This window comes from Lontra canadensis, unplaced genomic scaffold (assembly GCF_010015895.1).
Source record: "Lontra canadensis isolate GAN:19392208 unplaced genomic scaffold, GSC_riverotter_1.0 scaffold43, whole genome shotgun sequence".
Taxonomy (NCBI): domain Eukaryota; kingdom Metazoa; phylum Chordata; class Mammalia; order Carnivora; family Mustelidae; genus Lontra; species Lontra canadensis.
The window spans coordinates 10,116,859-10,143,080 of record NW_022631037.1 but is presented as its reverse complement, the minus strand read 5'-3'; the positions used below and the strand labels follow the sequence as shown (position 1 = coordinate 10,143,080).

The 26,222-nt window shown below is 57.3% G+C and overlaps 2 protein-coding genes and 1 long non-coding RNA gene across 37 annotated transcripts in view; 2 read left to right on the top strand and 1 right to left on the bottom strand.

Annotated features, from left to right (window-relative positions):
- The window catches only part of CACNA1G (calcium voltage-gated channel subunit alpha1 G), a 61,999-nt gene extending 52,093 nt beyond the window's left edge, over positions 1-9,906 (top strand). For 13 of the 33 annotated variants that reach the window (XM_032872081.1, XM_032872077.1, XM_032872078.1 and 10 more), the window contains 11 exons: positions 252-361; positions 991-1,124; positions 1,366-1,436; positions 1,579-1,657; positions 1,752-1,873; positions 2,062-2,415; positions 3,107-3,250; positions 5,180-5,314; positions 7,054-7,231; positions 7,516-7,685; positions 8,860-9,906. In XM_032872081.1, coding sequence (XP_032727972.1) covers positions 252-361; positions 991-1,124; positions 1,366-1,436; positions 1,579-1,657; positions 1,752-1,873; positions 2,062-2,415; positions 3,107-3,250; positions 5,180-5,314; positions 7,054-7,231; positions 7,516-7,685; positions 8,860-9,594 — 2,232 coding nt within the window. In that variant the 3' untranslated portion in view covers positions 9,595-9,906. The remainder of the gene's footprint in view (positions 1-251; positions 362-990; positions 1,125-1,365; positions 1,437-1,578; positions 1,658-1,751; positions 1,874-2,061; positions 2,416-3,106; positions 3,251-5,179; positions 5,315-7,053; positions 7,232-7,515; positions 7,686-8,859) is intronic. The other 20 variants (XM_032872101.1, XM_032872099.1, XM_032872100.1 and 17 more) reach the window with 3 other exon arrangements.
- Positions 9,866-11,156, bottom strand: LOC116876087. Its single transcript, XR_004384328.1, has 2 exons — positions 10,885-11,156; positions 9,866-10,174 (listed from the first exon to the last, which is right to left on the bottom strand). It is a non-coding gene; the product is annotated as an uncharacterized LOC116876087 (long non-coding RNA).
- Positions 11,157-17,359: 6,203 nt separating this feature from the next.
- The window catches only part of ABCC3 (ATP binding cassette subfamily C member 3), a 44,550-nt gene continuing 35,687 nt past the window's right edge, over positions 17,360-26,222 (top strand). For all 3 annotated transcript variants that reach the window (XM_032872060.1, XM_032872061.1, XM_032872064.1), the window contains exon 1: positions 17,360-17,478. In XM_032872060.1, the coding sequence (XP_032727951.1) occupies positions 17,449-17,478 (30 nt within the window). In that variant the 5' untranslated portion in view covers positions 17,360-17,448. The remainder of the gene's footprint in view (positions 17,479-26,222) is intronic.

The window sequence follows — 26,222 nt, the reverse complement described above, 5'->3', positions numbered from 1 at the left end:
CTCTCATGTGGTCTCCTCCCCGTCCCTCAAGGAGAGAGACCCTTTAACACAAAGCCTGGATCATGCGTGAGGACCCTCTTCTATCCTGGTGTGGTGGCCAATGGTCGACCGTCATGGCAGGGACAGAAAAGAAAGGTCCTCTTAGACTCACCCGCCTCCCAGATCTGGGAGTGTGATGAAGGGGGAGGGGCAGACATCCCCCCTGGGCCTTAGGAAGCCCTGCATAGATGTCCCCCCTCCATCCTTGCCAGATCCTGGACGAAGCCTTAAAGATCTGCAACTATATCTTCACCGTCATCTTTGTCTTGGAGTCAGTTTTTAAACTTGTGGCCTTTGGCTTCCGTCGGTTCTTCCAAGACAGGTAACAGAGAGGGGTGGGTTGAGCAGGGAGTGCGGGAATGTGTCTCCCAGGGAAATACGTGGAAAGCTTTCCGGACCCCTGAGGTTCAGCCTCCACTCCAGGACCCACCGAGGGCTGATGGCAAAGGGGAGTTGGGGGGCATCCAGGGCCTGGGGGACGCAGGCAGCTGGAAATCGATGTGGCCCAGATTGGGGCTTAAGAGCACAGCCTGGAGCCAGACTGCCTGGACCAGATTAAGATCCTGGTTCCACCACTTAGAAGCTGATGACCTTGGGTAAGTTCCTTAACATCTCTGTGTGTTGGTTTCCTTATCTATAAAAGGAGAAATAATATTGTAAAGATTGTGAGTTCCTGTTTGTAAAGCCCTTAAAACAGTGCTCGGCACCCGGGAAACAGCATGTAAGTGCCACATTTAAAAAAAAAAAAATTGAGTGAAAACAAATGAAAAGTAGAGGCCTTGGAAGACCTAGGCCTTGGTGACTGGAGTCAAGCCATGCCTTCTCTGCAGGGAGGAGAGGGGGGACTGGCTGACCTCCACCCTCCATTCTGTAGTCACTTACGCTGCCACGACTGCCCCTCCTCCTCGGCGCCCCTCCCCCACTCAGGGAGCTGTGTGCTGGCCTTTCCAGGTGGAACCAGCTGGACCTAGCCATCGTGCTGCTGTCCATCATGGGCATCACGCTGGAGGAGATTGAGGTCAATGCCTCACTGCCCATCAATCCCACCATCATCCGCATCATGAGGGTGCTACGCATTGCCCGAGGTTGGTGCCTGGCTACTTGCCCACCACCGCCCCCACCCCTGCACAGGGGGAAATGGCGGGGGGGGCGGTGGGCAGGGGGCGGCTCTGTGGCTGGCCAGGGACTTCATGCATGTGTGTTCCCACGGGTCTCTCTCCCTGGCCCAGGCTCTGCCAAAGGGGAGGGTTGGGGGTGGTGGCGGGTCCAGGGCAGGGGTGGAGCTGGGCGGGTGGGGGGTGCTCACCACGCTGTCCTGTTCCGCAGTGCTGAAGCTGTTGAAGATGGCTGTAGGCATGCGGGCGCTGCTGGACACAGTCATGCAGGCCCTGCCCCAGGTAGCTGGAGGCGGGGGTGGGTGGGAGGGGGTCCTCTCAGGGAGAAGGGGGTGCTTTCCAAAGGGACAAGCTGTGGGGGAGCTCCGGGAAGCTGTCTGGGAGACCCAGTGGCACCTTTCCCATTTCTTTTCCTCTCTTCCAGGTGGGGAACCTGGGACTTCTCTTCATGTTGTTGTTTTTCATCTTTGCAGCTTTGGGTGTGGAGCTCTTTGGAGACCTGGGTGAGTTGGGGTGGGGAGGGCAGAGGAGCCAGGGCTGGAGGCCTAGGGGCTCCTGCACTAACTCCAACCTCTCTCTCCTGCCTTCCTCCTCTAGAGTGTGACGAGACGCACCCCTGCGAGGGCCTGGGCCGGCATGCCACCTTCCGGAACTTTGGCATGGCCTTCCTGACCCTCTTCCGAGTCTCTACAGGGGACAACTGGAACGGCATCATGAAGGTGAGCACCCCGGGCCGTGGGAGCCCTCCTGGGGCTGGCCCTGGCTCCAGGGAGGCAGGTCCACTCCTTGAGCCCAGATTCCTTGGCAAGATGAGTGGCTGTGAATAAACGTGTGGGATTCCTCCATGCAGGAACCCTCCAGAACTCCCTTTCCCCAGGACAGTATGTAATGCTTTTGACGCTCACAGGACACCCTCCGGGACTGTGACCAGGAGTCCACCTGCTATAATACGGTCATCTCCCCCATCTACTTCGTGTCCTTCGTGCTGACGGCCCAGTTCGTGCTGGTCAACGTGGTGATCGCCGTGCTGATGAAGCACTTGGAGGAAAGCAACAAGGAGGCCAAAGAGGAGGCCGAGCTGGAGGCCGAGCTGGAGCTGGAGATGAAGACGCTTAGCCCGCAGCCCCACTCGCCGCTGGGCAGCCCCTTCCTCTGGCCGGGGGTCGAGGGCCCCGACAGCCCCGACAGCCCCAAGCCTGGGGCCCCGCACACCGTGGCCCACGCTGGAGAGGCCTCGCGCTTCTCCTTGGAGCACCCCACGGTGAGCAGGTGGCCACCCCTGCCGAGAGGGGCGAGGGACTGGGGGCCAGTGCCTCGGCGGGTGGTGTACAGGGAGCGGGCAGTGTGGCAGACCCCAGGGCCCCATCTGGATCCTTCTGCCCCTTCTGCCCAGAGGCTGAGGGGGGAGCGGTCCCCCGCCCGTCCCCAGCGATGGCTGCCCGCCCTCGTAGCCCAGGGCCACCCCAGTGAGCCACGGGCATGTGTGCGGGCTTGTCCATGCCCTGCACCTTCTGCCCTGTTGGCCTCCCCTTCTCGGCTCTCAGGTTCAAGGCTAAGTTTTCTGTTTCCTTCCTGTTTCTTTCTTACCCTTGCCCGATTACCAAACCTCTTTCCTTCCCACCCTTCAACCCGCCTGGTTCCATCTCTCAATCCTTTCCTTACCTGCATTTTCCCTCTCCCTCTCTCCCTGTGAGCTCTTCTCATCTCCTGCTCCCGTTCTCCTCCCTCCCACACCTCTCTCTCCTCTGTCCTGTCCCCTCCTCCTTCTCCTGTCTCTTTGTTGCTGGTGTGTGTGTACACGCGTGTGCTTATGTGCGTGTGTATGACCTCCTCCTCTTTCTCCCTCCGTGTCTCTTTGTCAATCCCCTGCCACCACGACACTTGCCCTCACTGCCCCTCTAAACCCCGCTCCCCGGATTCTCCGGCTCTCCTCCTGGGCTGGTCCTCCCAAGGACAGACAACTGTTTGACACCATATCCCTGCTGATCCAGGGCTCCCTGGAAGGGGAGCTGAAGCTGATGGACGAGCTGGCAGGCCCCGGGGGCCAGCCCTCTGCCTTCCCTCCCGTCCGCAGCCCGGGCGGCTCCGACCCACAGGTTACTGTGCCCCCGTGCTGTGCCGGGCTGTGCCATGTGGTGCCGTGCTTCTGGGGAGGTGGGGGTGTTTCCTGCCCGCTGGGTAGTTGGAGAAGGAACAGCTTCAGGGCCTCAAGTTGAGCTTCGGGCTTGGCAGGAGGCAGCCGGGGGTTCCTACAAGCTGAGATCAGCCCTTGGAACACATACTTGGAAGGTAGGGACACTGAGATTGCATTTCTAGCGCAGAAGGATGAATGGAGGGGGGGTTGACAGAGGGCAATTGCCAGAAAGAGCCCGGACAAGAAGAGGATGGGGGAGAAAACAAGTTGGCAGTGGGACCTTAGTGGGTGGAGGAAGTATGGTGCCAAATCTAGGGGAGAAGGGCTTTTGGGGATAGTGCGGGTGGGCAGGGGATCCGTGGAAGGATAGGTCTTAGGCCATAGTTGGCTTCTTCCTTCTGTCCAGCACTCATCCCCGAAGCCTCTGTTTGGTGGCTTTTTTAGCCGTGAAGCCCACCAGACATGATGTGGGCTCTCAGTAGTCAGTGCTTTCTGACCTGGTCTTGAGAGGGAATGGAAGGTTCTAGCTGAGAGTGGATTCTGGGGCCCTCGCTGTGGCAGGGTGTCCCCCATAAGCCCAGTCCCTTTCCATAGCTCTGCATGTTTTTCTCCCCCAGTCCCATCTAAATGCGGCTCTTCAGCTTTCTGGGGTTCTCCTATCCACCTCTCCCCGCCTTGTGACCTATCTGGCTACCCTTGACCCCCTCTGTTTGGCAGGGCCCCCTGCCATCTCTCCAGGCTTGGTGCTGCAGGGAAGCACCCAGGAGGCCTGGAGTGGAGGCAAGGAAACAGGTGTTAGTGGGAGAGAGGAAAGGCCCTGTCAGGGGGAGGAAAGGGAAGGCAGCTTCCCAGTACCTGGGACACCTGTAGCCTGATCCAAAGGAATAGTGACCCTCACATAGGAAGGCACCCTGCCCCTAGGGTTCCTGACCTCTTGAATCACCTCTTGGAATTCAGTCTCAGAGGGCTGTAGGGACTTCAACCTGGCAATGACCTGGAATGATCCATGAGAGAGAACATTCCTTCCCAAAGCCTCCCATCCTGAAGGAGGCTGGTGGGGGTGGGGGGCAGGTGCAGGGAGAGAAGAGGACATGATGAGGCAATCACACAGATGGCCCTCCCCTCCCCCGGGGTGCTGTAGGCACTGAAATCCCCCCCACCCCCCCCACCCCCGCAGATCCCTGGTGAGCCAGCCAGTTTGCTAGGCTGCCCCCTCCCCCAGGGGACTCAATTCAGAATGGTGGCAGGAGGAGAGCGTCTCCCAGAACCCAAGCTAAAGAGGGCGGGCAAGCTGCCGGCAGGCGGAGGAGGGCCCAGGAGGGGAGAAGCCAGAATCTGGGGGCAGGCCAAGTCCTGCCAGGCTTTTGGAAGCAGAGAGAATAGGCAGAAAACAGTCATCAGATTGGCGGCTTTGTCCCCAGCGCCCCCCCACGCTGCTCTGTCTGTGCGGAGAGGCGCTTTGCTGGCCTTCATTTTTTTTTTTTTTCCTGGTCTCATCTTTCTGAGAGTCGAAAGCCCTCCCTGCTCCCCGCTCCCTCCCTGGGTGGTAGTAGTGTGGGAGGGGGCCTTTCAGGTGCCTGGGGTATCTTTAGAATAAGTTTCTGCTCCTCCTGCTTTGTCGGTGGTGGCGTTCTCTTTGCTCTGGCTCTTCCATGCCTGCCGCAGCCTCTCTGATCAGAGGAGGGGCTTGGAGGGGGTGGGGGCGGTGGTGTCAGTTGACTTGGGAGAGGGGTGGGGAGAGAGAACAGAGGCCTCCCCCCGACCCCGCCGTGCTTCGTGGAAAGGGGGAAAGGGGGGCTCTGTGTGTGTGCAAGCGTGTGTGTGCGCGTGCATGTGTGCGGGCACGCGCTGTCCTGGTTTCTTATGCCTGATCATCTCTCTCCCTGTCTAGATCCCTCTAGCTGAGATGGAGGCTCTGTCTCTGACGTCAGAGATTGTGTCTGAACCGTCCTGCTCTCTAGCTCTGACGGATGACTCTTTGCCTGATGATACTCACACACTCTTACTTAGTGTCCTGGAGAGCAATGTACTTACACCTGGCCCCTTACTGCTCCCCCAGCCTCCCCAGGGGCTGGGCTGGCTGCAGGGCTCCAGATTCCCCACCACCACCACCACCACCACGCCCCACCCAGAGGCACCCACCAGCAGCCACTCAGCGCCCCAGGCTTCTCTAGGTCTTTCCAGTGGCCCACTGCGGACAAAGAAATTAGACAAGATTAAATTGGGGCCTCAAGGGCCAAGGGGCGCAGTTGTGATAGAGTTAATCCAGACATCCAGGAGTAACACAGCCCAAAACAGAGGTGGCATCAGGCAGCTGACCAAGGGGCCTGCCTGGATGCGGAGTCAGTCTCTGTTTTTGGAGCCTGTGCAAGCCAGCCCTTCCCCTCCCCACACCCCTCCTTCCCACCTCCTCACCACATGAGCCATTCCCCCCTCCTCCGCCACATAGCGGGTGAAAGCTCTCTCTTTGCTGCTACCACTGTGCCCTTCTGCCTGGGGGGGCTGTCCCTATCTCCTCCGTCACTGTCCCTGTGTGTCCCCATGTCCTGGTGCTGACGGGGGGGGGTCTTTGTGTTTGGGACAGCTTCTCTACCCTTGCCCAGTACCGGTCTGCGAACAGCCCTCTCCGCCCTGCCTTCCCCCTCCTCTGCGGACTTAAGAGACAGGGGCCGCTTCCTCACAGCAAGGCTCAGCTGGGGTTAAGGCCTTGACCACAGGCTGGGGGTCTCTAGGAGTCTTGGGGTGGCTGGCAGAAGTGGAGCCTGGGGCTGAGACAGGGACCACAGGCTCTAGACTCTTCCAACAGCCCCTACTGGGGCCGCTTAACTGGCTGGGCCTTTGAGGGGACACAGACCCTCCAGCCTCTCTGAGAACTAGTATGGAGGGTACAGGAATCCCCAAGGAGGAAAGGGGCCACAGGGAGGTGGAGAGATCTTGTGGGAGCAAACCTTGTCTCCCTCCAGCTGGGGTCAAAGGCTGATTGCTGCTTTTCTTCGAAACAAATTAAAAAACTCTCGCTCCCACTCCCAATCTGTCCCGTAAGGGAGGCCCTGAGTCTGTGGCATTCCAGGCATTCAGACCTTGTCCCCCACCTCCCATTTGCCACCTGCCCAAGTCACTGAGAATCAAAAGGCAGGGGGAGCCAGGCGGGTGCCAGTGGTCATCTGTCACTGAGCCCAGAGTAGCCCAGCTCGTGCCCAGTGCTGGGTCCTGGGGCTGTCTTAAGGTGCTGGGTAGTGAGAGAGCCTCTGCTCTGTAGGCAGGCCCTGCTCACTGGCTGGGTCCTCCCCATTCCCCACCCCACCCCCACAGCCCCAGCACAGGGAGAGGGGGCTGTTTTTAGCTTTTCCTCCTCCCTGATTCAGAGCCTCTTAATGGGGCCCCCGGGAACCATTTCTTGAATGACCTGCTGGGCTGGGCCTGGTGGCTGCTCTCCCTTTTTCGGACACCTTCTCATTCTGTCACCATCCCCACCAGGAGGCTCTGGGAGGTGATGCAGTATTGGATAGCTTTACTGGGGCAGGGACTCCTCCCACCTGCTTCCTTGCTGTGTTGGAGGGCTCATCGCTGTGTCTTCTCCCTTTTCCCCCATCGACTAACTCATCCCATTACCGCTCTGTCGGGGGAGGGGAATGGGACCAGAGCCTGGGGGCGGGGGTAGGGGGTGGTGGTGGGGCTTCTGGTTTCCATTGTCCAGCCCTGCCTCAGTTAGCCAAACCGGATGCCCCCTCTTTTTCCCACTTCCCTCCCCTGTTCCTTTTGCAGATGGAGCCCCACCCCGAGGGGGTGCCCCTCACCCTGGGACCAGACCTACTGACCGTGCGGAAGTCTGGGGTCAGCCGGACGCACTCTCTGCCCAATGACAGCTACATGTGCCGGGATGGAGGAACCGCTGAGGGGTCCCTAGGTCACAGAAGCTGGGGGCTCCCCAAAGCTCAGTCAGGTAGCAGGGCTCAGGCAGGCCAGCTCGGCTACAGAGGAAGACCCCATCCTTGCCTCAGCCCAGTCCTGACCTGGGGGAGGGGGGTCACTAAGGCAGCGAGAGAGGTCTCTCCAACCTCCAAGGGACCTCCAGCCCGAGGAGAGTGACTTTCAATCTAAGACGAGAGGTCTGTGGGAAGGGTAGAGGCCCCAGGGTTGGGGGTGGGGGGAGCTGGAGGAGAGGAACAAGAGCCAGACCACTGACCTTCCAGCTCTTCTGTCTCCTCCTCCCCACTCTGCCCACAGGCTCGGTCTTGTCCGTCCACTCCCAGCCAGCAGACACCAGCTACATCCTGCAGCTTCCCAAAGACACACCCCACCTGCTCCAGCCCCACGGTGCTCCCACCTGGGGCACCATCCCCAAACTGCCCCCACCAGGCCGCTCCCCTTTGGCTCAGAGGCCCCTCAGGCGTCAGGTGAGCAGGTGTGGAGAGGTGGGCTGGGGCCCAGCGCTGGCCCTCTCTGCTGGGAACCCTAGGCTCCTGGTGATGCCCAGGCTGCCATGTCCATTCTCCCAGCAAACATGTGTACTGGGCACTGACCATGTGGCATAGGCAGTTCTAGGTACTGGAGACACAGTACCGGGCAAAGGAGAAGTGGCCTGGGCCCTTTTTGGTGTTTATATCCCCCTCCCCTTCTTTCACTGAGGAGGCCTGGAGACCAGGCCAGGGTTGCTCAGGGACATAGGGCGCCTTGGCTGGAGAACCCATGTCTCTGGCCTCCCTTTCCCCTGCCCAGTGGTGCCTCCCAATTATTCTCTATATTTCTAGTCTTAGCTAAGGGACACAAGGCATGTTTTAGGGACCTCCACCTTTGGTCAACGCTAGGGCCCACCTTCCAGGGGCACAGAGCTGAGGCTCGGGCAGCCAGGGGAGGCTTGTCTGCCCCCACGGTGACAAGGCCACAGCCCATGCCCTGTTGTGCCCTCATGTGTGATCGGGACCACGTGAGAATCAGCTCAGCGCCACACACTCGTGGATGCAGGTCCGATCCTCGTCCATTTTGCAAAGATTCCCAGAGCTGCTTCTGTGTGCCAGGCACAGGGGACGCAGCCCCTGCCCTCTGGAGCTCACAGGCTAACCAGAGACTCAAATGCCATCACACCTTTGAGGCCATAGGGCCCAGCTGCTGGGATATGCATGCACAGGGAGTGGCAGGGAGCAAAGGGGAGGGAGGGGTTCATTTTAACCTGTGGATAGAGGTTATCAGGCACAGTGTCACAGAGAACCTGAGCCCATAAAGTCAAGGGGCGCTTGTCATTCGAGAAGGGTGTTCAAGCCCAAAGAATAGCTTATGCAAAGGGCTGGGAGTAGAGCTGGCCCAGTGCTTTTTTGTGCCCCAGGGGCTGGGCGGTTCAGGGAGCCATTCCTGCCCGGGGTGGGGTGAAGGACGGGGTGTGGGGGGCAGTCAGGCTGCACACAGCCCCCCTCTCCCGAGACCAAATACTGACGTTCCTGCTTGGAGTGGGCCTGCAGGGGGAGGACCGGGTTATCAGGCTTGACGGGGATAGGGGGGTGGGGGACGCAGACAGAGGACAGGTCCTGGGGGAGCAGAAGCCCGTGGGCTGAGCTTTCCCCCCACCTCCCACAGGCAGCAATAAGGACTGACTCCCTGGACGTGCAGGGCCTGGGCAGCCGGGACGACCTGCTGTCCGAGGGGAGTGGGCCCTCCCTGCCTCTGGTCCGGGCCTCCTCCTTCTGGGGCCACTTGGGCTCCCGGGTACAGCAGCACCCCCGCCGACAGAGCAAGATCTCGAAGCACATGCCCCTGCCGGCTCCATGCCCAGGCTCAGAACCCACCTGGAGCAAAGGCCCCCCAGAGACCAGAAGCAGCTTAGAGCTGGACACGGAGCTGAGCTGGATTTCAGGAGACCTCCTGACCGTGGGCAGCCCGGAGGAGCCCCCGTCCCCACGGGACCTGAAGAAGTGTTACAGCGTGGAGGCCCAGAGCTGCCGGCGCAGGCCTGCGTCCTGGCTGGATGAGCAGAGGAGGCACTCCATCGCGGTCAGCTGCCTGGACAGCGGCTCCCAGCCCAGCCTGGGCCCTGACCCCTCTAGCCTCGGGGGCCAGCCTCTGGGGGGGCCTGGAAGCCGGCCCAAGAAAAAACTCAGCCCACCTAGTATCTCCATAGACCCCCCAGAGAATCAAGGCCCTCGGCCCCCACCCAGCCCTGGCGTCTGCCTCCGGCGGAGGGCTCCATCCAGCGACTCCAAGGATCCCTTGGCCTCCGGCCCCCCTGACAGCATGGCTGCCTCGCCCCCCCCAAAGAAAGACGTGCTGAGTCTCTCTGGTTTAGCCTCTGACCCAGCAGACCTGGCGCCCTGAGTCCCGCCCCACTCCCCCACTCCCCTTTCTCCACTGGGTGCCAAATCCTAGCTCCTCCTGGGCTGTGTTCCTGAAAAATGTTCCGTGGGGACTCCAAGGGGGCGCTCCTCCCTGCCTCAGTGGGGCTGGGAACCGACAAGCAGAATTTCCAGAGCGTTCGGAGCAGCAGCCCTGGCCACCTTGGGGCCAGGCAGAAAGAGAGAGGCCCAGTGCAGCTGCAGTTCCCAACACCAGGAGCTACTGGGAGAAAGCAATACGTTTGTGCAGAATCTCTATGTATATTCTATTTTATTAAATTAATTGAATCTAGTATATGCGGGATGTACGACATTTTGTGACTGAAGAGACTTGTTTCCTTCTACTTGTATGTGTCTCAGAATATTTTTGAGGCGAAGGCGTCTGTCTCTTGGCTATTTTAACCTAAAATAACCAGGCTAGTTATTTCCCTCTTCTTGCAAAGTACGACCTGGGACCGAGAGTGCATTTCAGCCCTGCCGGTGGCCCATCTTCAGCAGAGAGCAAGAACCACTTTGGAAACTGTAATGTAACTTATTTTCTCCTTTAACCTCGCCATCGTTTTCTGTAGGAAAAAAAAAAAAAGAGAAAAATAAGATTTTACAAATGAAATGGAACCTTTTTATATATATACATACATACATACCTATCTATATCTATATCTATAATAAAGTAATTTTCCAAAATAAAAAGTTAATCCCCGTCCGAAGTAAAAGCACAAGGGACAGTTAGGCATTTCCAGGGGGGCCCCTGGAGAAAGGCCCGCGGAGCTGAGGAGGGGGCAGCGCGCAGGGAGGGGGTGGGAGCTGCCTCTGTGTGCATCAGTGTGTGCTTGTGCATGTCAGTCTGCCTGTCTGGGGGAGAGACAACCTGACCCTCTCCCGGGACGGCTGCCACCTTGCAGCCTCACCACCGCCACCACCACCCTGCCTTGGGGTCGGGGGGAGAGGGCGGAGGGACCCCCCCCTCCCCCGCCCCCTGCGCTGGCCAGAAGGCTCTGCAAGCAGGGGCTACCGCTTCTGCCGAAGCTTTCTCGCTTCCTCCACGCCAGGCAGCCTTGTGAATGTGAGTAATTCCAGATTAACTCTTATTTCTGCTGACAGCTATCAGCCGCACACTGAAAGCTGGAAATTGGCATAATGAAGCTGTTTTGGTTAATGGGGCCGACGGAGACTGGGGGAGGTGGCCTCAGCTGCCGCCGACGGGATCTGCGGGTTGGTGGGGGAGGGGCCTGCGCTTCGGAGTTTTCCATCCCTGGCCCTCGACCCCCGTGACCTGCGACGGCTGGGCTTTGGCCTCCCGCTTTGGGGATCCTGCTGACCCGCACTGTGGACACTGCTCCGTCAAGCTGGCCACGGGATTAAGCTGCACAAACAGAAGGGCTGCTCCCTTCCGAGACCGAGGGGGCCGTGAGTCCAAAGGCGACCTCCCGGTGGAGTCGGTCTGGCCGGGCCGCCAGGCTGCGGACTGCGGAGCTGGCCCCCTGGGGAGTGATGAATGAGCTCCATCAAGGTGTTTACACGGTCTGCTGCTGCCTGCCCAGTGGGAGCCGGGGCGGGGGGAGGCGGGAGGGGGGTGAGGAGGAGGAGGGGGAGAGGAGGAGGGGCTATTGGTATGGCCCAGAACCTCCTTTCTGGTGCTACCTTGGCAATACTCTCTTTTCTGAAACTCTGGTGCCCAGAGGCAGTGCCCAGGCACCAACCACAGGTTCAGCCAGCCTCTCCCCTGCCAGCCACCCTAAATATCCATCCCAACCCCACTCCCTTCAACATCCTATCCCCTCATTCCCAGCACCTTCAAACCCGGGAACTCTTGAAACCTCAGAGGGGGCTCCAGTGGGCTGGTGACCAGACCCCCAACCTCCAGCCCTTCTCTGAACTTGGGATGAGCCTGGGATGGGGCATGGGGGGGGGGATGCGGTGCCAGGCTGCGGGGCAGATGGACCTGGAGGCTTGGTCCCATCCTGTTTTCTAAGCTGGTGAAAGTTTTTCTAATTGCTCTTCTTGACAGAAATATACTTCTCCTTGAAGCAAACACCTGCTTTATCCGCTTGGGGTGTGTAACAGCGTGGAACTCTTTTTCCTCTAGTCTCCTTGGATAGAGAGAGGGGGGTGCTTGTAGGAGCCGCTTTGTCTTTAAAAAAAAGCAAAGCTGTACAAAATTCCTAGAGTTTTGTCCACCTGGGTCTGCAGATTAAGCTTTTGTATTTTTGTAGAATTCGTAGCTGTCTATTCCCTAATGAGGGTATGAAAGTTGGGGAGGGGGCTCTGGGATCTTTTTTCTTCTAATTGGAGGATTTCTTCTAGTTGGAAGATTCTAGGTCATGATGAAGGCAGAGAGCAGGACTATAACCCCCTCTCCTCTAACCTAGGCTCCCCCCCAAACCTGCCCCCCAAGAAACCCCCAGAGTCAAAGTAGATATTTTAGGGGACAGAATCGTGGCCTCTCCCCAAACAACGTAAAATCTTTATCAATGATGGAAACTGTTGTGTCTCATTAAAAGTGGAAATAGGGGCACCTGGGTGGCTCAGTTGGTTAAGCGTCCCACTCTCGGTTTCTGCTCAGGTCCCGGGATCAAGCACCAGGTCGGCTCTGTGCTCAGCAGGGAATCTGCTTGAGAGTCTCTCTCCCTCTGCCCCTCGTCTCCACTCATACAAAGTCTCTCTCTCTCCCACCACTGAATCCTAAAAAAATAAAAAATACAAAGAAAAAAAATAATTAGAATCTTAAAAAATAAAAAATAAAGTGGAAATCTTAACAGTGCTGATTCTTATTAACAGTAGCCCAAAGGAGGCTGGGATGGGGAGGGGCTGGTGGCTGCAAAGCAGGTCTTGGTTTAAGGCCTGGGGTGGGGTTGGGGGGGGCAGAGTTGGAAGTGGCCAGGAGCTTCAGGGGAGTGGGGGGTCTTGGGAGGTAAGAACATCTACCCTAGCATGTCTGCTCTCTGCTCTCAGCCTTCTCCTTGGGGGTTCAGGGGAAATTGTGTCAACAGCAGCCAGGCGCCACCTCCGGCTTGTCTGCTTCTGCTTCCCCCATCCCAACACTCCTGGAAAAGGTCTGCCTGGGGGTGGGGGGTGGGGACTAGGAAGAGAACAGAGCTGAGCTGGTGCTAAAAACGAAAATGAGGGGGCGCCTGGGTGGCTCAGTGGGTTAAGCTTCTGCCTTCGGCTCAGGTCATGGTCTCAGGGTCCTGGGGTCTCAGGGTCCTGGGATCGAGCCCGGCATCAGGATCTCTGCTCAGCAGGGAGCGTGCTTCCCACCCCCCGCCGCCGCCTGCCTCTCTGCTGACTTGTGATCTCTGTCAAATTAATAAATAAAATCTTTAAAATAAATAGATAAAAATAAAAACGAGGCTGAGGCTCCCCTGCGATGTCTCACTTAACTCCTCACAATACCCCAAAGAGGAGGATACTGCAGCTTGCATTTTTTTCCCCCAGGTTCAGAGAGGTTTAGTGACCTGCCCAAGTCACACAGGCACAATGGCAGAGTTGGGATTTCATCCTAGGTCTGGCCAACCTTTAGCCCACTGGCTTCAGACAACCCAGCCTCTTATTGTGGAGGGAATGGGGCATAGGCAAGGAATCCTGGTCACGAAACGGCTGGCTATGTGTTCATAGAAATGGGCTCCCCGATCGGCATACTCAGAAGCTGAAAGGAACCTACAGTCCTTCACCTTGTGTGAAGAGAGACGTTTAACCACAAGAGAAGGCGTTCCTCAGCTCCAGGTGCGTGTTCAAGAGCTGGCCAAGCCTGTCTCTGCAAATCACCCAGTTTCCCAGGTATCGCCTTTCTCTGGCCTAATGCTGCCCTTGAACCACAGAGCACTGTCCCCCGCCCGCCCCCCGTCCTTCCTGTACTCTCCCCGTGCCCCACCCAGGCCTCTCCCACTTTCCAAACAGCTTTCCCTCCATTGTCACCCCTAGTCCCCACCCAGGCACAACCTGGTGCGGCAAGGCCTCCTCTCCTCCCCTTTCCTGGGCCTGCTGAGCCTGCCGTCCTGGAGGCTGGGCGCTGTGGTGCAGCGAGAACTTCAGACACCAGGTGGCAGCACAGAGCAGCTTCACCTGCCTGCCCCACCCCCACCCTTCACATGCCCCTTCTGCAGAGGGATCTAGCCAGGAAGAGGACACCTCATTGATGGACACCTTCCACAGATGGATACTCTGAATAGCCCTCCACAAGAGGAAACACGCTCACAGGCCCAGTGAAGGACTCATCTGCGCCCAGGGAATCCCAGCCATGGGAGTGCTGCGTCCATGGTGCCCCAGTGATCCCTGCCTAAGGCCAGGGGACCCAGGGCTAACCAGGACAGTGGCTGCCAGGAGCCAGTTTAGTTGTGGGCTGGCTCCCTACTCTGAGGACACAGCAAGGCAGGTCGAGGAGGTAGCAGCTCCAGCAAATAGCCGGGAGGGAAATCTGCTAAGAACTTCAGAACTGTGGCTCACAGAGCTAATTAAATCTTGCTTTGAAAACTCCTGCATCAGGTACAGCAGCCAAATAAGATCAAGTGTGGGGTGCGGAGGCTACGAGGGGGCCCTGTGTGGCCCGCACCAGGCTGAAATCTGGACAAAACAGCTTCCACCACACCGCTTGGGAAGAGAGAAGGGCGAGGCTGGAGTTTCGGAGCTGGATCTGCTTTGGGGGTGCTCCAGGCATTCCAGGAGCCACAGGGGGTTCCAAAGGCTCAGGCAGAGAGTGAAGAGAAAACCAGAATAGCCTTTGCTATTCCACACCCCTCCTGGCCCTAGTCTCTACCTGACTCTCCCCATTTGCAGCATTTCCTGTCCCTGGGTCTCCCTGTCCCCGCCTTACTCTGCTTTCTTCTTTCCGCCGTCATTCCCACTCCCAGCGGTACCTTGCAATTATCTTATCTTTCCATCTCCCCGCCAGGAAATATCCGCTGGGTTCCCCCGGGATGCTCACCCGGTGGGGGAGGTGCAGCACACACTCGGTCCACCCCTCCTGGAACTGCAGTCAGTTGGAGGGAATGATGGGGTTAGGGCCACAAAGCTTGTGGGGGGTGGTTAGCGGTGTGCAGCCCCTGTCAGCTGCAGCCCGGCGGCTCTCAGGAGTCTCCGGCTGGAAACATCTTGGTTCTGGAAAGGTGAAAGTGCAGTGGACAGTGCCCACTGCTGGGACTGTAGGTGAGACCACAGTAGGCTCACTACTTATAACCTCTTCTAAGGACATGAGATATTTGTTTAGTCAGTCAGCAAACATTTCCTGAGGCTTGACTTTGCCAGTCACTGTCCCAGGTGCTTAGGGCACAGCAATAAACAGGTGTGCTTGGTCCCTATTCTGAAGGTGTACACGGTCTCCTGGGGGAGGTGAGCAAGGCAACCAGTGAGTACAATGTGGGGGAGGGAGATAGTGCCGGGGAAGGGTCCCTAGCCCAGGATAGGGGCAAGGGTGTTTCACGGAAGATTTTGAGGGTGCTGTGGGGCTTAAGCAAAATCTTCAAGGATGGGTAGAGTTTGCCAGGTGCAGAAAGGGAGGTGAGGTGTAGGGAGGGGACTGTGCTGAGCAACCTCAAAGGTGGGCAGGGGTGGGGGGACACGAATGCAACAGCTCAGGACACTGGAAATGCATCCCGCCCAAAGCAGCCTCATGAAAACAGCCTAGCACTCAGAAGACTCCCACCTCTGCCAGGATAAGGTGTCTCAGGGCCTCCATTTTCTTGCTCTGCTGGAGCCAAGACAATCATGTCCTAGGAGCTTGATGGCTTTTATTCAAGGGCTGTAGGAAACGGATCACATTCCAAGAGGGTCCAGAAACGGCAAAACCCCAGTGATTACCTCAAAAAAGATGGGAGAGGTGGAGGATTGCTAAATCCCCTCCCATGGTCCCAGAGGCTCCCACCCAATGCCATGAGCCTGAAAAGGGATCTCCAATGGCAGGATGGGACGGTGCCAAAGGGCCAGTGCTTCAGTCCCAAGGGTCCTGGACCTGAGCTAGAGAAAGGGCTAGACAGGAGCCCCAGTTGCTCACCACAGAAGCTGGGGTCAGCAGGGCTGGAAAAGACCTTAGATGGCATTTCGTCCGAGTTGTTCAAGAAAGCTCATCCCAGAGAACTCAAGGGCCTTGTTGAGGTCACAGGGTATACAAAAGTTACTCCCGAGGCAGGGAGGGGGCTGGGGGTGACTCAGTCAAACCCTGCCCTTGGGGACCTCTCAGACTGGCAAGGAAGACAGACTCTTCACAACTAAATATAACTCAAGGCATTCTGTGACAAGATGTGAGAGTTCTGGAAAGTCTTGGGCTCAGAGATGGGGGCAGGGGTGGAGGGTGACTGGGTCAATAGAGGGGAGGGGGAAGACAAAAGGCAGAGAGGGCTTGCCCCGTGGAGGGGATGTGGATGGCCCCCCCATTCCTCTGCCTGGGAAGGGGGAGACTTGTCCACACCGCTCCGTCCAGCGCAGCTCAGATCTCTGTTCCGATAACTCGTGACATAGACTTCCTTCTGGTCACTTCCTGCCAGAGGGACAGGCGGTGGCTGGCTGCATCTATGTTATCTTACTGGCCCACACACGCCTGCTGCCAAGCATTTGAGGAAGAAAACACCTCCTGAGAATAAGTACCAGGGAAGGGATCACCGGGGTGAACCTGGCAGACCCAGAAGACAGAGCCAAGACCACAGGGTTGGGGAGGTGAAGGGCAGGAGAGAGATGGGGCAGGGGTGGAGGGTGAGGGGAATAGGGTCAGGGCAGGGGTGGGGATTCCATCTCAGCCCCAAGAAGGGGCAGTGAATTGGCTTCTGTGATCCTGTTAGGGGAGTGAGAGATAAAAGGATGGAGGGAACACAACCTGGCCAAGCTAGCCCAAGCAGGGGAAGACCACTGACCCCAAATCCATTCTACAGATGGAGCATATAAAGACTTAGCCTTAGCAGTGTGCTAATGTGGGGCTCTTTCTGGGGCCTCGCCTGCCCATCCCTTGCCCCATGGGGCCAGAGCAGAGGAAATTTACCCTTGGGGGGTGCCTCCGAAGTGTGCCAGCCAAGATGCTTGATGCTGGTTACTCATCAGAGTAGTAAGCCTAGGACCTAGGATTATTCCTGTTGTTCAGAAGCAAACGTAGAGGCACAGAGAGGCACGGTGGCCACAGGCAGAAGATCAGGGAGCCACAGAACCTCAGGAAGGCCACAATTTAAGAGAACCATGGGACGCCACCATCTGTATGATGCTAACTAAGCCTCCCACCCCCTGTCCTTAGGCACCCCCGCACACACCAGCTCTTTATGTGCTGGTTTCTGCCAGTTCCCAGGTAACTGGAAGGCAGAGAGGTAGACTTCCTGATTGGCTGGGCATGTAAGTGTTCCCATTTCAGGGATGAGAAGACTGAGGGCCAGAGATGACCTTGACCTCATTGGGGTTATATTCACGGAGGACGTCTTGCTAAGTCACTTTCAACGTCTCTATGACTTACCTGGCCTGGCAGAGTTATGCCCCTTGGACACAGACCCTGCTCCAACCCCATCAGCCTCAATATCTGGAGGGGCATCTCTCTGGCGCAGCCCACTGGCCACTCGAAGGAGTTGTCACTGTATCAATGGCTCGCCACTCCCCTGACCCAGAGTCCCTCCCGGCGAGGCGCAGTCTGGGGAGGCTCTGTCGCAATTCGCCAAGACTTGAGATTTCACCCAAAGAGCCATAGGCTGGGCCTCACGCGGCGGGCGGGGCAGAGGGGGGGAGGGGGCGGAGCGCGGGGGGGTTTGTTGGAGGTGGGGGCGGAGCGCAGCGTTGGCGGGGATTGGGGGCGGAGGCGGCTCCGGGCGCTGTGGCTCCCGCCTGGGCGGGCAGGCTGCCACACTCGCCTTCCTGGCCTCCGCGCCTCGGCCCCATGGACGCCCTGTGCGGCTCCAAGTTCTGGGTAAGGAGGTGTCCCGGGACTGAGGGCGCGCGCCGGCGAGCGCGCTGCGAGGGCCCTGGGGAGGGGGCGACGCCACGCGACGCCGGGAGGAGGTCTGGCCCTAGCCGCCCTGAGCTCGGGTTCTGGGGACCTCCAGGACCCGTCCTGCCCTCCCCGACACAGAAAGTGCCTGGGAAAGCGGGGCACGAATCAGAAGATGTCCCCACATGGACTAGGGCTCGGTTGTCCACCTTTACACCTGTCCCCTCCCTCTCTCCCGCAGCCAGCGTGCCTGCCGGTTCAACCAGTTCAACCGGGCGGGTAGTTTGGGAAGCTGGCTCTGCTCTTCTGGAAAGCAATCCTGCCACCTTCTTTTCTCTGGTGTTAAGAGCTGCTAGGAAGCAGGGAGTCTCCCTCCAGCCCTCCTTTTTTTTTTTCTTTTTTTTTTTTTTTAGGATGTTATTTATTTGAGAGAGAAAGAGAGGGAGAGAAAGTAAAAGAGTGGGCGGCAGAGGGAGAAGCAGACTTCCGGCTGAGCTGGGAGCCCCATGCAGGACTGGATCCCAGGACCTGGGACCATGACCTGAGCTGGAAATCTGACGCCTAACCTGCTGAGCCACCTGAGTCTCCAATGCTCTCCTTCTATAGATGGGGAAAGGGAGGCCCAGAGAGAGGAAGAGACTTGCTCAAAGTCACCCAGTTAGAAGAAAACAGAGCTCAGAAAACAGACGGTCTCAGATTCAAGGGGCTTGTCCATGGTCAAGCAAGGGACTCCCAGCCTAGGCTGACCTCAAATCCAGGGCCTCTGATTTTTTTTTTTTTTTTTTTAAGATTTTGTTTATCAGAGAGAGAACACAAGAGAGTGGGGTGGGTGGGGGAGGGGCAGAGAGAGAGGAAGAAGCAGGCTCCCAGTTGAGCAGGGAGCCCAATGTGGGGCTCTTTCCCAGGACACCAGGGATCACAACCTGAGCAGAAGGCAGACACTTAACTGACTGAGCCACCCAGGTGCCCTGTGGGCCTCTGATTTTCCAGTTTCTAAATCTTTTTCCCATTTCAAGTATCTGTACCTATGTGCCCCATGTTTGTGTGCCCAGTGGGTATGATCCATGGGTGTGCTGTGTGGGTGCACATGCCTGTGTGTGTACACAGTGTGTGTAGCCCCTAGGAACCCCTTTCTCGGGCTGTTTGAAAATGGGGACGGGTAAAATGGAGTCCCTCTAAAATAGTATTTTTGAGGATCTCTTTCTCCCTTTGGGTCACTAGTCAAAGATGATACCACCACCTTGCCCACCCGCACAGACACCCCCATCTGTCATCTAGCTTGGACTCATCACTGACTGCCAAGTCCAGAGGTTGTGCTTGTGGCTCGGGAGTCTACTTTGTTTCATAACTCACTGGAGCCTGGCTGGCATGGCCACCGCAAGGTCAGGGTGTCTCAGTTAGCTAGGCAGAGCACATGCAAATCAAAGAGGTGAATAGTCCCAAGCCTCAAGTGCAAAGCCACCCTGTGCCTGGGTGGACAGTACATCCCCAGAGCCTAGGACCGCCCAGAGGCAGGCTTTGAGGAAGTGGGGGTGAGGAACTCCTGACTCCCTTCTTGTTGCATGCTTCTTTCCCAGAATCTGAGAGATTCCCCAGAACTTGGGGCTTGAAGCAGCCAGCCCAGCCCCTTACTGCAGAGCTTGGGAAGTTGAGAGCTAGGGAGGGAATGGACTTGTCAAGGTCACACAACAGGAAGCCGCTGAGTGTCGGACTGGGAAGCAGGACCCCTGAGATATGGTTCCAACGTGGCCACTGTCTGACTGTACGTCCTTGGGCTTCTAGGCCCCTTGTCCTGAGATTCCTCACGGCTCATGAGCTGTATGTACTTCTGAGGACCTCGGGGTCCACGGGAGTCAGTTTATCTATTTTAGGTCCAAGGGATGAACCCCTTGTGGTGGTCTCTGCTTGGATGCCTCAAAGGACAAGGAAATCACTCCTCTTCCTCCTCCCCATCTAAACAGCTTCCATCTTCCACATGACCTTCTGGCTCCTGAAAGTCGTGCCAGGCTGCACCCAACCCAATGTGCTTGGAGTCAGGGGGTGGGGTAGCCCACCCCCAGCCCCTCCGCTGGAACTTTGCAGCACTGAGACAAGGGAGGGCCTGAGGCCCGGAGTTCTAGATGCCACCATTCACGGTGGGCTAGTTTGCATCTCATTTGGATTGTATATTATTTGGGTAGACTTGTCCCTGAATCTTTTATCTCAGGAGCCTGGGGGTGACCACCCTGTGGGAAGCTGGGCAGTCCCTAAGCCAGGAGTGAAGAGGTAGAGGTGGAGGGACCTGGCATGGTTCAGGCCTGAGGGGCCGTTTGTTTGCTGAGCTTACCCGCACAGCCTCAGTTACTCCACCTGTGAAATGGGGGACTAACCCATCTCCTAAGCGCCTCCCAAGAATGCTGTGGAGGTCACAGAAGTAGGGAAGGTGAGACAATTTGGTGAATGACCAAACTTTCTGTGGGTGATTGACAGGTCCTGATATTTCTGGAAATGAGGGAAGCAAAGGGAAAGGAAGTTCGAAGTGGGAGTTTGGTCTGGGAAGGCCTAGACAAGAGGGGCTGACAGGGCCGAGGAGTGAGGGGTCCTCTTTCAGCTCTTTGCTGGGGATCTTGTGGCAAAATCCATCAGCCTCAGCCCCAGCTAAGTCAGAGGGCAGGAGGCCCCCCGCGGGTCCGTGAGCCCCTGGACTTGTGCCCAGAGACCCAGGTGCTCACACACCGAATTCACTGGGTGAACGATCTCTCTCTTTCACTCTCGCCTCTGCCACGTTGGGGTAGAGCATCAGATCTCTGAGCGTGCCTTGGGAGTTTTTGTGGAAATAAATTCCAAATGAATGAACTACAACCAAAGGGCCCAGAGCTAATGAGGCCAAAGCAAAGATGCCTCTAGAATAAAGAGGGGGGTAGTGTCCCTTTCTTTGCTGGCCCATTGAGAATTACCTTCTGTGATGAGCAATGGATACAGAGGGGCACTTAAGTGATAAAGAGAGTACAAGTGCCTTGGGAGGTCTTGACTTGTGTGCAGAATTAGCCTTGATCTGATTGTCCCTGGAAGCTCTGAGGAGGCTGACGTGGGCTCAGGAATCTGAAGGTCCTGACCATAAGAACAGCCCAAAGGTGGCACTGATGGTCTGAAAAGTAGTGAGCTCCCCAGCACTGAGGGTACGCAAACACATGGTGAGTGACCACTTTGGTAGGGATGCTGGAGAGAGGATTCAAGCCAAGGAAGGAGTTGGGGTCCCACCCTGAATTTCTGTGACCAACTAGGACGAGGACCAATGTGGTTGGTGAGGATTCATGGGTTCCTTCTCTGAGAATTCCCGAGGTCTCTTTCTCTGGCTGTCTCTCCGCTTCAGACATGGAGTTTGCATAGCAGCAGCTCTTGGCAAAGACCTGTGAGTCTGCCACTGGTCAGGCACCAGCACCTTCACTGCTCCCTTGGCTGTCTGCCCACCCGAGGAAGAGGCAAAGCCCTCATCCTACGGAGGCTCAGCTCCCTGTGTCTCTTGCCAGCTACTGGTCCAGCTACTTCCATTCTCCCGCTCACTAGCTCTGTGACTTTTGGCAAGTTGCTCACCCTCTCTGGGCTCCATCTGAGCTCCATCCAGGGCCCCCTTCAGGTCCAGTTTCCCAATGCTGATTGGGGAGGCTGATCCTTAGGCTTAGGGCCGTGGCCAGGATTAGAGTCCTCCAAACATTAGGGTATTAGAATCTCCAGCTTCTTTTTGGGTCTTTGCCTAGCAGAGTAGGTGATTAGCAGAGCACAGGAGAAATGGACTCTGATTTCAATGAACTTTGACTCTCAAATGAGGGTAGTGACTTGCAAAGTTGGGAGGCAGGCAGGTAGGTGGGAGGTGGGCACCCCCCCCCCCCGCCCCCGGCCTACTGAGCACCAGCATTTCCGCTTAAGAACCCAGTCCTCGGAGCGCCTGGGTGGCTCAGTGGGTTAAAGCCTCTACCTTTGGCTCAGGTCATGATCCCAGGATCCTGGGATGGAGCCCCGCATAGGGCTCTCCACTCAGCAGGAAGCCTGTTTCCTCCTCTCTCTCTGCCTGCCTCTCTGCCTACTTGTGATCTCTGTCTGTCAAATAAATAAATAAAATCTTAAAACAAACAAACAAAAAGAACCCAGTCCTCCCTGCCAGGTGAGGGCCTCTAGACTCCCCTCCCTCCATCCCAGCTGCAGGGCAGCAAAGCTGGGGCTGGACCATTTCGAGCCCCTGAGCTCCTGGCTCCTGTGGGAGACTCTGTGGTCCCTTGTGATCCTAGGTTGGATTCTTCCCAGCCCTGCTATTCCCCGACAGCCCCTGGACCTGGGTCTTGAGGGCCAGAGATTTAGGGAAAGAACTGAGTCAGAGGTAACATTTGGGAATGGACTTTGCCCTGCTGTCTGCTGGCTGTCAGTCAGAAATGGCCTTAGGGCCCAGGGCTGGCCTCCCCAGGGAGAGAGGAGCTGCCAGCCAACCCACCCAGGAGACAGCATCAGAGTGCCTGGGTCTTATCTCCCTGATGGGGCTGTCCCGGGACAGCAGGTGGAGCAGGATCCCTGAGGGGGGTAGGGGTGACACATAGGTGTGCCCCTGCTGGAGGGCTGGGCCTCTCCCTGCCCTGCCCGGAGCTGTACATGTTCCCAGGGCCAGGATATGGTACTGGGGGTGCTAAGAAGGGCCCAACCCTTGGACTGGATCACTCTCCGTCTCACTGGGCGTTCAGGTTTCCAGCCCCCTGGCTCCCAGAACCGCAGCCCCTCCCCCTCAGCTTGGTGAGAAGAACCGCAGCAAGGGGGTGACGTGGGGGGTGGGCTGCACTAGCGGAAAGGAGATTTTTAACGTTCCAGCAGATCTGGACGCCTGTGGGATGTCATGTCGGAGCCCTAGAGGGTGTAGACGAACCGACATAGAGCTGGGACAAGGACTCTAGAGCTGGGCTGCCCGAGTCCAAGCGCTGGGGCCAGCCCGTGGGAACTGGTGCGGTCACTCCCCCGCTGGCCATGGACCTCAGCTGTCATGAACATAATCCCCGGGCACAGGGGCACTCAAATAACCAAAGTCGCCGGTCACAGCCACGGCCCCCTCTTCAGCAGCGGCAGGGCCTGGGCCCCCCCCCCAACCCCCCCCCCCCCCCGCGGCGGACTTCACCCCCACCCCGAGGCCCTTGCAAAGCCTCCTTTGCAGCCGCAGTAGGACAGTGATTGAGAACTGGGATCAGAACAGGCCCTTGCCCCTTCCGCACCTCCATTTCCACGGAGATAAATGAACTTGTCAGTTGATCCCTTCTCCCCCACTTCTCCCTCCTGCATGGGATTAAGGAAGTAATTACTCTTCTCACCACGGAGACTGTCAGCAATCCTGGGGCCCCGAGATGGGGGTGTGGGGGAGGGGGCCAGGGGGTGGTGTGCTGGAAAGTCCCTGACAGCGCTGTGACCCAGCTGGGGCCATCCTCCCTCCCACCGGTCCCCTGCTTGGGTCTCTAGGGATTTCAGCCATTGCGCCCATGGAGAGGCTTTCCCCTGTGCGGTCCATTCCGGGTGTCAGACCTTATCAGCCCCATCCAGCTGTTGCATCGCATTATTAAGGAAGCTATTGTCACCGTGGAAACTGTGTGGTGACAGCAAGGGAGGGGTGGTGGGGCTGTCCTCCCAGCCTAGCCCGGCCCGGCCCGGCCCAGCCCAGCCAGTGCTCATCGTCGCAAAGGCAACGGCCGAGTGGTAGTGGTTTGAGAGGGGGTCATCCATCCCGCCCAGTAGGACTGCAAGGAGCATCATGGAGTCCAGGAATGGCCGCCCCCGACCCTGTCCTTTGCACTTTACATTGTTTGGGTGCCAAGAGCTGTGGCCTTGGTGCCAGGGAGAGAGAGGACGGTGCTCCTGGGCATTCAGCAGCAGCATCTGACTTCAGAGGACGCCCTTCATTCCTTTGTCCGCTCACTCATTCTCGTGTTCACCAAAGGCGTACGAGCACCTTCTGTGTGCCAAGCACTGTTCCGGGCTGTGGGGACACCCTGGTCCTCGTGGAGTCCGTGTTCCATGGGGAGCAGACAGAGAAGCAATGGACACGATAGATCACTCACTTCTAGAGTATGCTGGACGGGGATCAGGGCTACGGGGAAGTGGGATGGGCTAAGAGGGATGGGGTGTGGGGACAGTGTGGGGATGGGGGTGAGTTCCAGCCCTCCTTGGGAAGGTCAGGGTGGACCTCCATGAGAAGGAGTGTTCACAGGTGTTGAGAGCATGAGGCATTGGACTGCCACCTTGAGGGCAGAGTGACAGAGGGCAGTGGGGGACAGGAAGTCAGAGACATGGGGAGGCAGACAAGAGGGTCCTGAGAGCCGCGTAGGACTCTGGCTTTCACTCTGAGGGAAATGGAGAGCCTTCGGCAGGGTTGCACTGTGAGAGTGACTTGGTAGCATGGTCTGACTTGGGTTTCTGGAAAATTCTGCCGGGGCAGGTGGCAGGGGTGGGAGCAGGATGACCAGAGAGGGGCTAAGACAGTAATCGAGATGAGAGAGAGTGGGGTGGAGACAAGTGGTTGGATTCTGGATCTATCAGGGGGGAGCCAAATGAAGCTGCCGTTTTGTAACTAGAAACAATTGAATAGAGCATTTCCATTTAGTTCAGCCTAGTGATTGAAGGTGGAGTGGACAGGATTTGCTCAAGGGTTGGGTGTGGGGTGTGAGGGGAAGAGAAGAATCAAGGAGGACCCCAAGGATTTCGACCTGGGAAAGGGAAGCAGTGGCCATCCATGGGGTGGGCAGGCAGCCAAGGAGGGGATGGGCAGGAGTTCAATTCTGGACCCTTCGGTATCCTGGCGGCAAGGGCTCTGGGGTGAATGGTCTAGGGACCCTGGAGAGGGCTCTGCCAAGGTGGGAAAAAGGGGCAGGAGCTCAGTCTGGATCTCCGGGTGGGTCAGAGCAGCCCTCTGGGACTTCACGCCCCCCGAGATCTCTCAATCATTATCATCACCATGGTGCCGCTTGTCTGTGAAACCCAAACAGGGTCCCAGCAGCCTCTTTCTCTAGCACCTGTGAGGGACAGGGCAATCTGCTGTTCCTTCCCCCCATCCGTGGGGAGCCGGCTGAAACGCTGTTGTCACTCCCAGCACTCATGCTGAGGCTGAGCTCCAGAGAGATGAAGGAGCCCGTCCCCGCTTTCATGGCTCTGGAGAAACAGCTCATACCTGGTTCTCTGCATCCAGGTTAGTGGCCTCTCCCCTCCTGCCTCGGGAAGCCAGGTCACCCACTTGCACATTCCTTTTTTTTTTTTTTAAGAATTCATTTATTTATTTGACAGAGATCACAAGTAGGCAGAGAGGCAGGCATAGAGAAGAGAGGGGGAAGCAGGCTCCCTGCTGAGCAGAGAGCCCAACGTGGGGCTCGATCCCAGGACCCTGCACATTTCTATGGCGATTCCCTGACGTGGCTTTGAACTTGGGCTCCATCCTGGCTACATCCACACTCCCTGGTTAGTCGCCACCCAGCCTGGATCCTGGCTGCTCCTGGATACCCAGCCTTGTGCTGGGGGCCGGAGGGGCCGGGGCCAGCAAGGAGAAGAATAGAAGATGGGATGTGTTCACAGTGCAGATGGCTGAGGTCGGGGGAATCCCAGGCTGGGAGTCATGAAACCTGGGTGTCTGTCCCAGCTCTCAACTGCCAGGTCCTTGGACCTGTCGCCAGAAGCCTGCTCTCTCTTTTGTGAGCCAGCCTCGATATTGTTCCTCCTCTCTGCTTCTGGAAGTTGTTCTGAAACAATGATCAGATAATGGCAGTGTAAGAGCTATAATAAAAAGCTGCTGGGACATAAGGGGCCTTTGTCACTCTCAGGTAACACTCACTCACTTGGGTGCTAAGCCCATGCAGAAGACAGCAAGGGAACACCTTGTCAGAGGCAGGTGTGCCCCCGAAAGCCTTCCTGTAGGAGGGGAAGCTCGGGCTGGACCCAGCCAGGTGGGAACCGCGCTCCAGGCCCAGAGACTGTCTGGATGGTGACTGATTGGAGGGGTTTAAAGTATTTGCTAAGTTTAAAACAGGGTGGGGCTGCCCATGGGCCACAGAATGGATAAATCCATCGTATGAACAGACCACCAGGCAGAGATGAGGAGGGAGAGCCCCAACTCACGCTCCACCCCAAGGCTGACACTCACAGTGAGGCTAGATGTGAAAGATCCATACTGTATCATTTCCTTTATAGGACGACCCCAAATGGGCAAAAGCAGTCCATGTTGTTAGAAGCCAGGACAGCATTCCCCTGGCGACAGCCGCGGCCAGGAGGGAGGCCAAGGAGGGGGCTGCTTGGTGCCAGCAGTGTCTTGTTTCTTGATTTGGGTGCTGGTTGCCCATGTGTGTTCCATGTACGAAACTCCATCGAAGTACATGCTTAAAATGCGTGCACTTTTCTATAATTTTGTAATGAGTGTTCTGTAAGCTGAATAAGTATGGTGTGTGTTTTTTTTTTAAAGATTTTATTTATTTATTTGTCAGAGAGAGAGAAAGCTGCAGGCAGAGGGAGAAGCAGGGTCCCTGATGAGCAGAGAGCCTGACAATGCAGGACCCGATCCCAGGACTCTGGGATCATGACCTGAGCCGAAGGCAGATGCTTAACTGACTGAGCCACCCAGGCGTCCCTGAATAAGTGTTTTTAAAGATGTATTTATTTGAGAGCAAGCGAGCATGTGCACACACAAGCAGGGGAGGGGGCAGAGGGAGAGAATCGGGGAAAGAGGCAGACTCCCT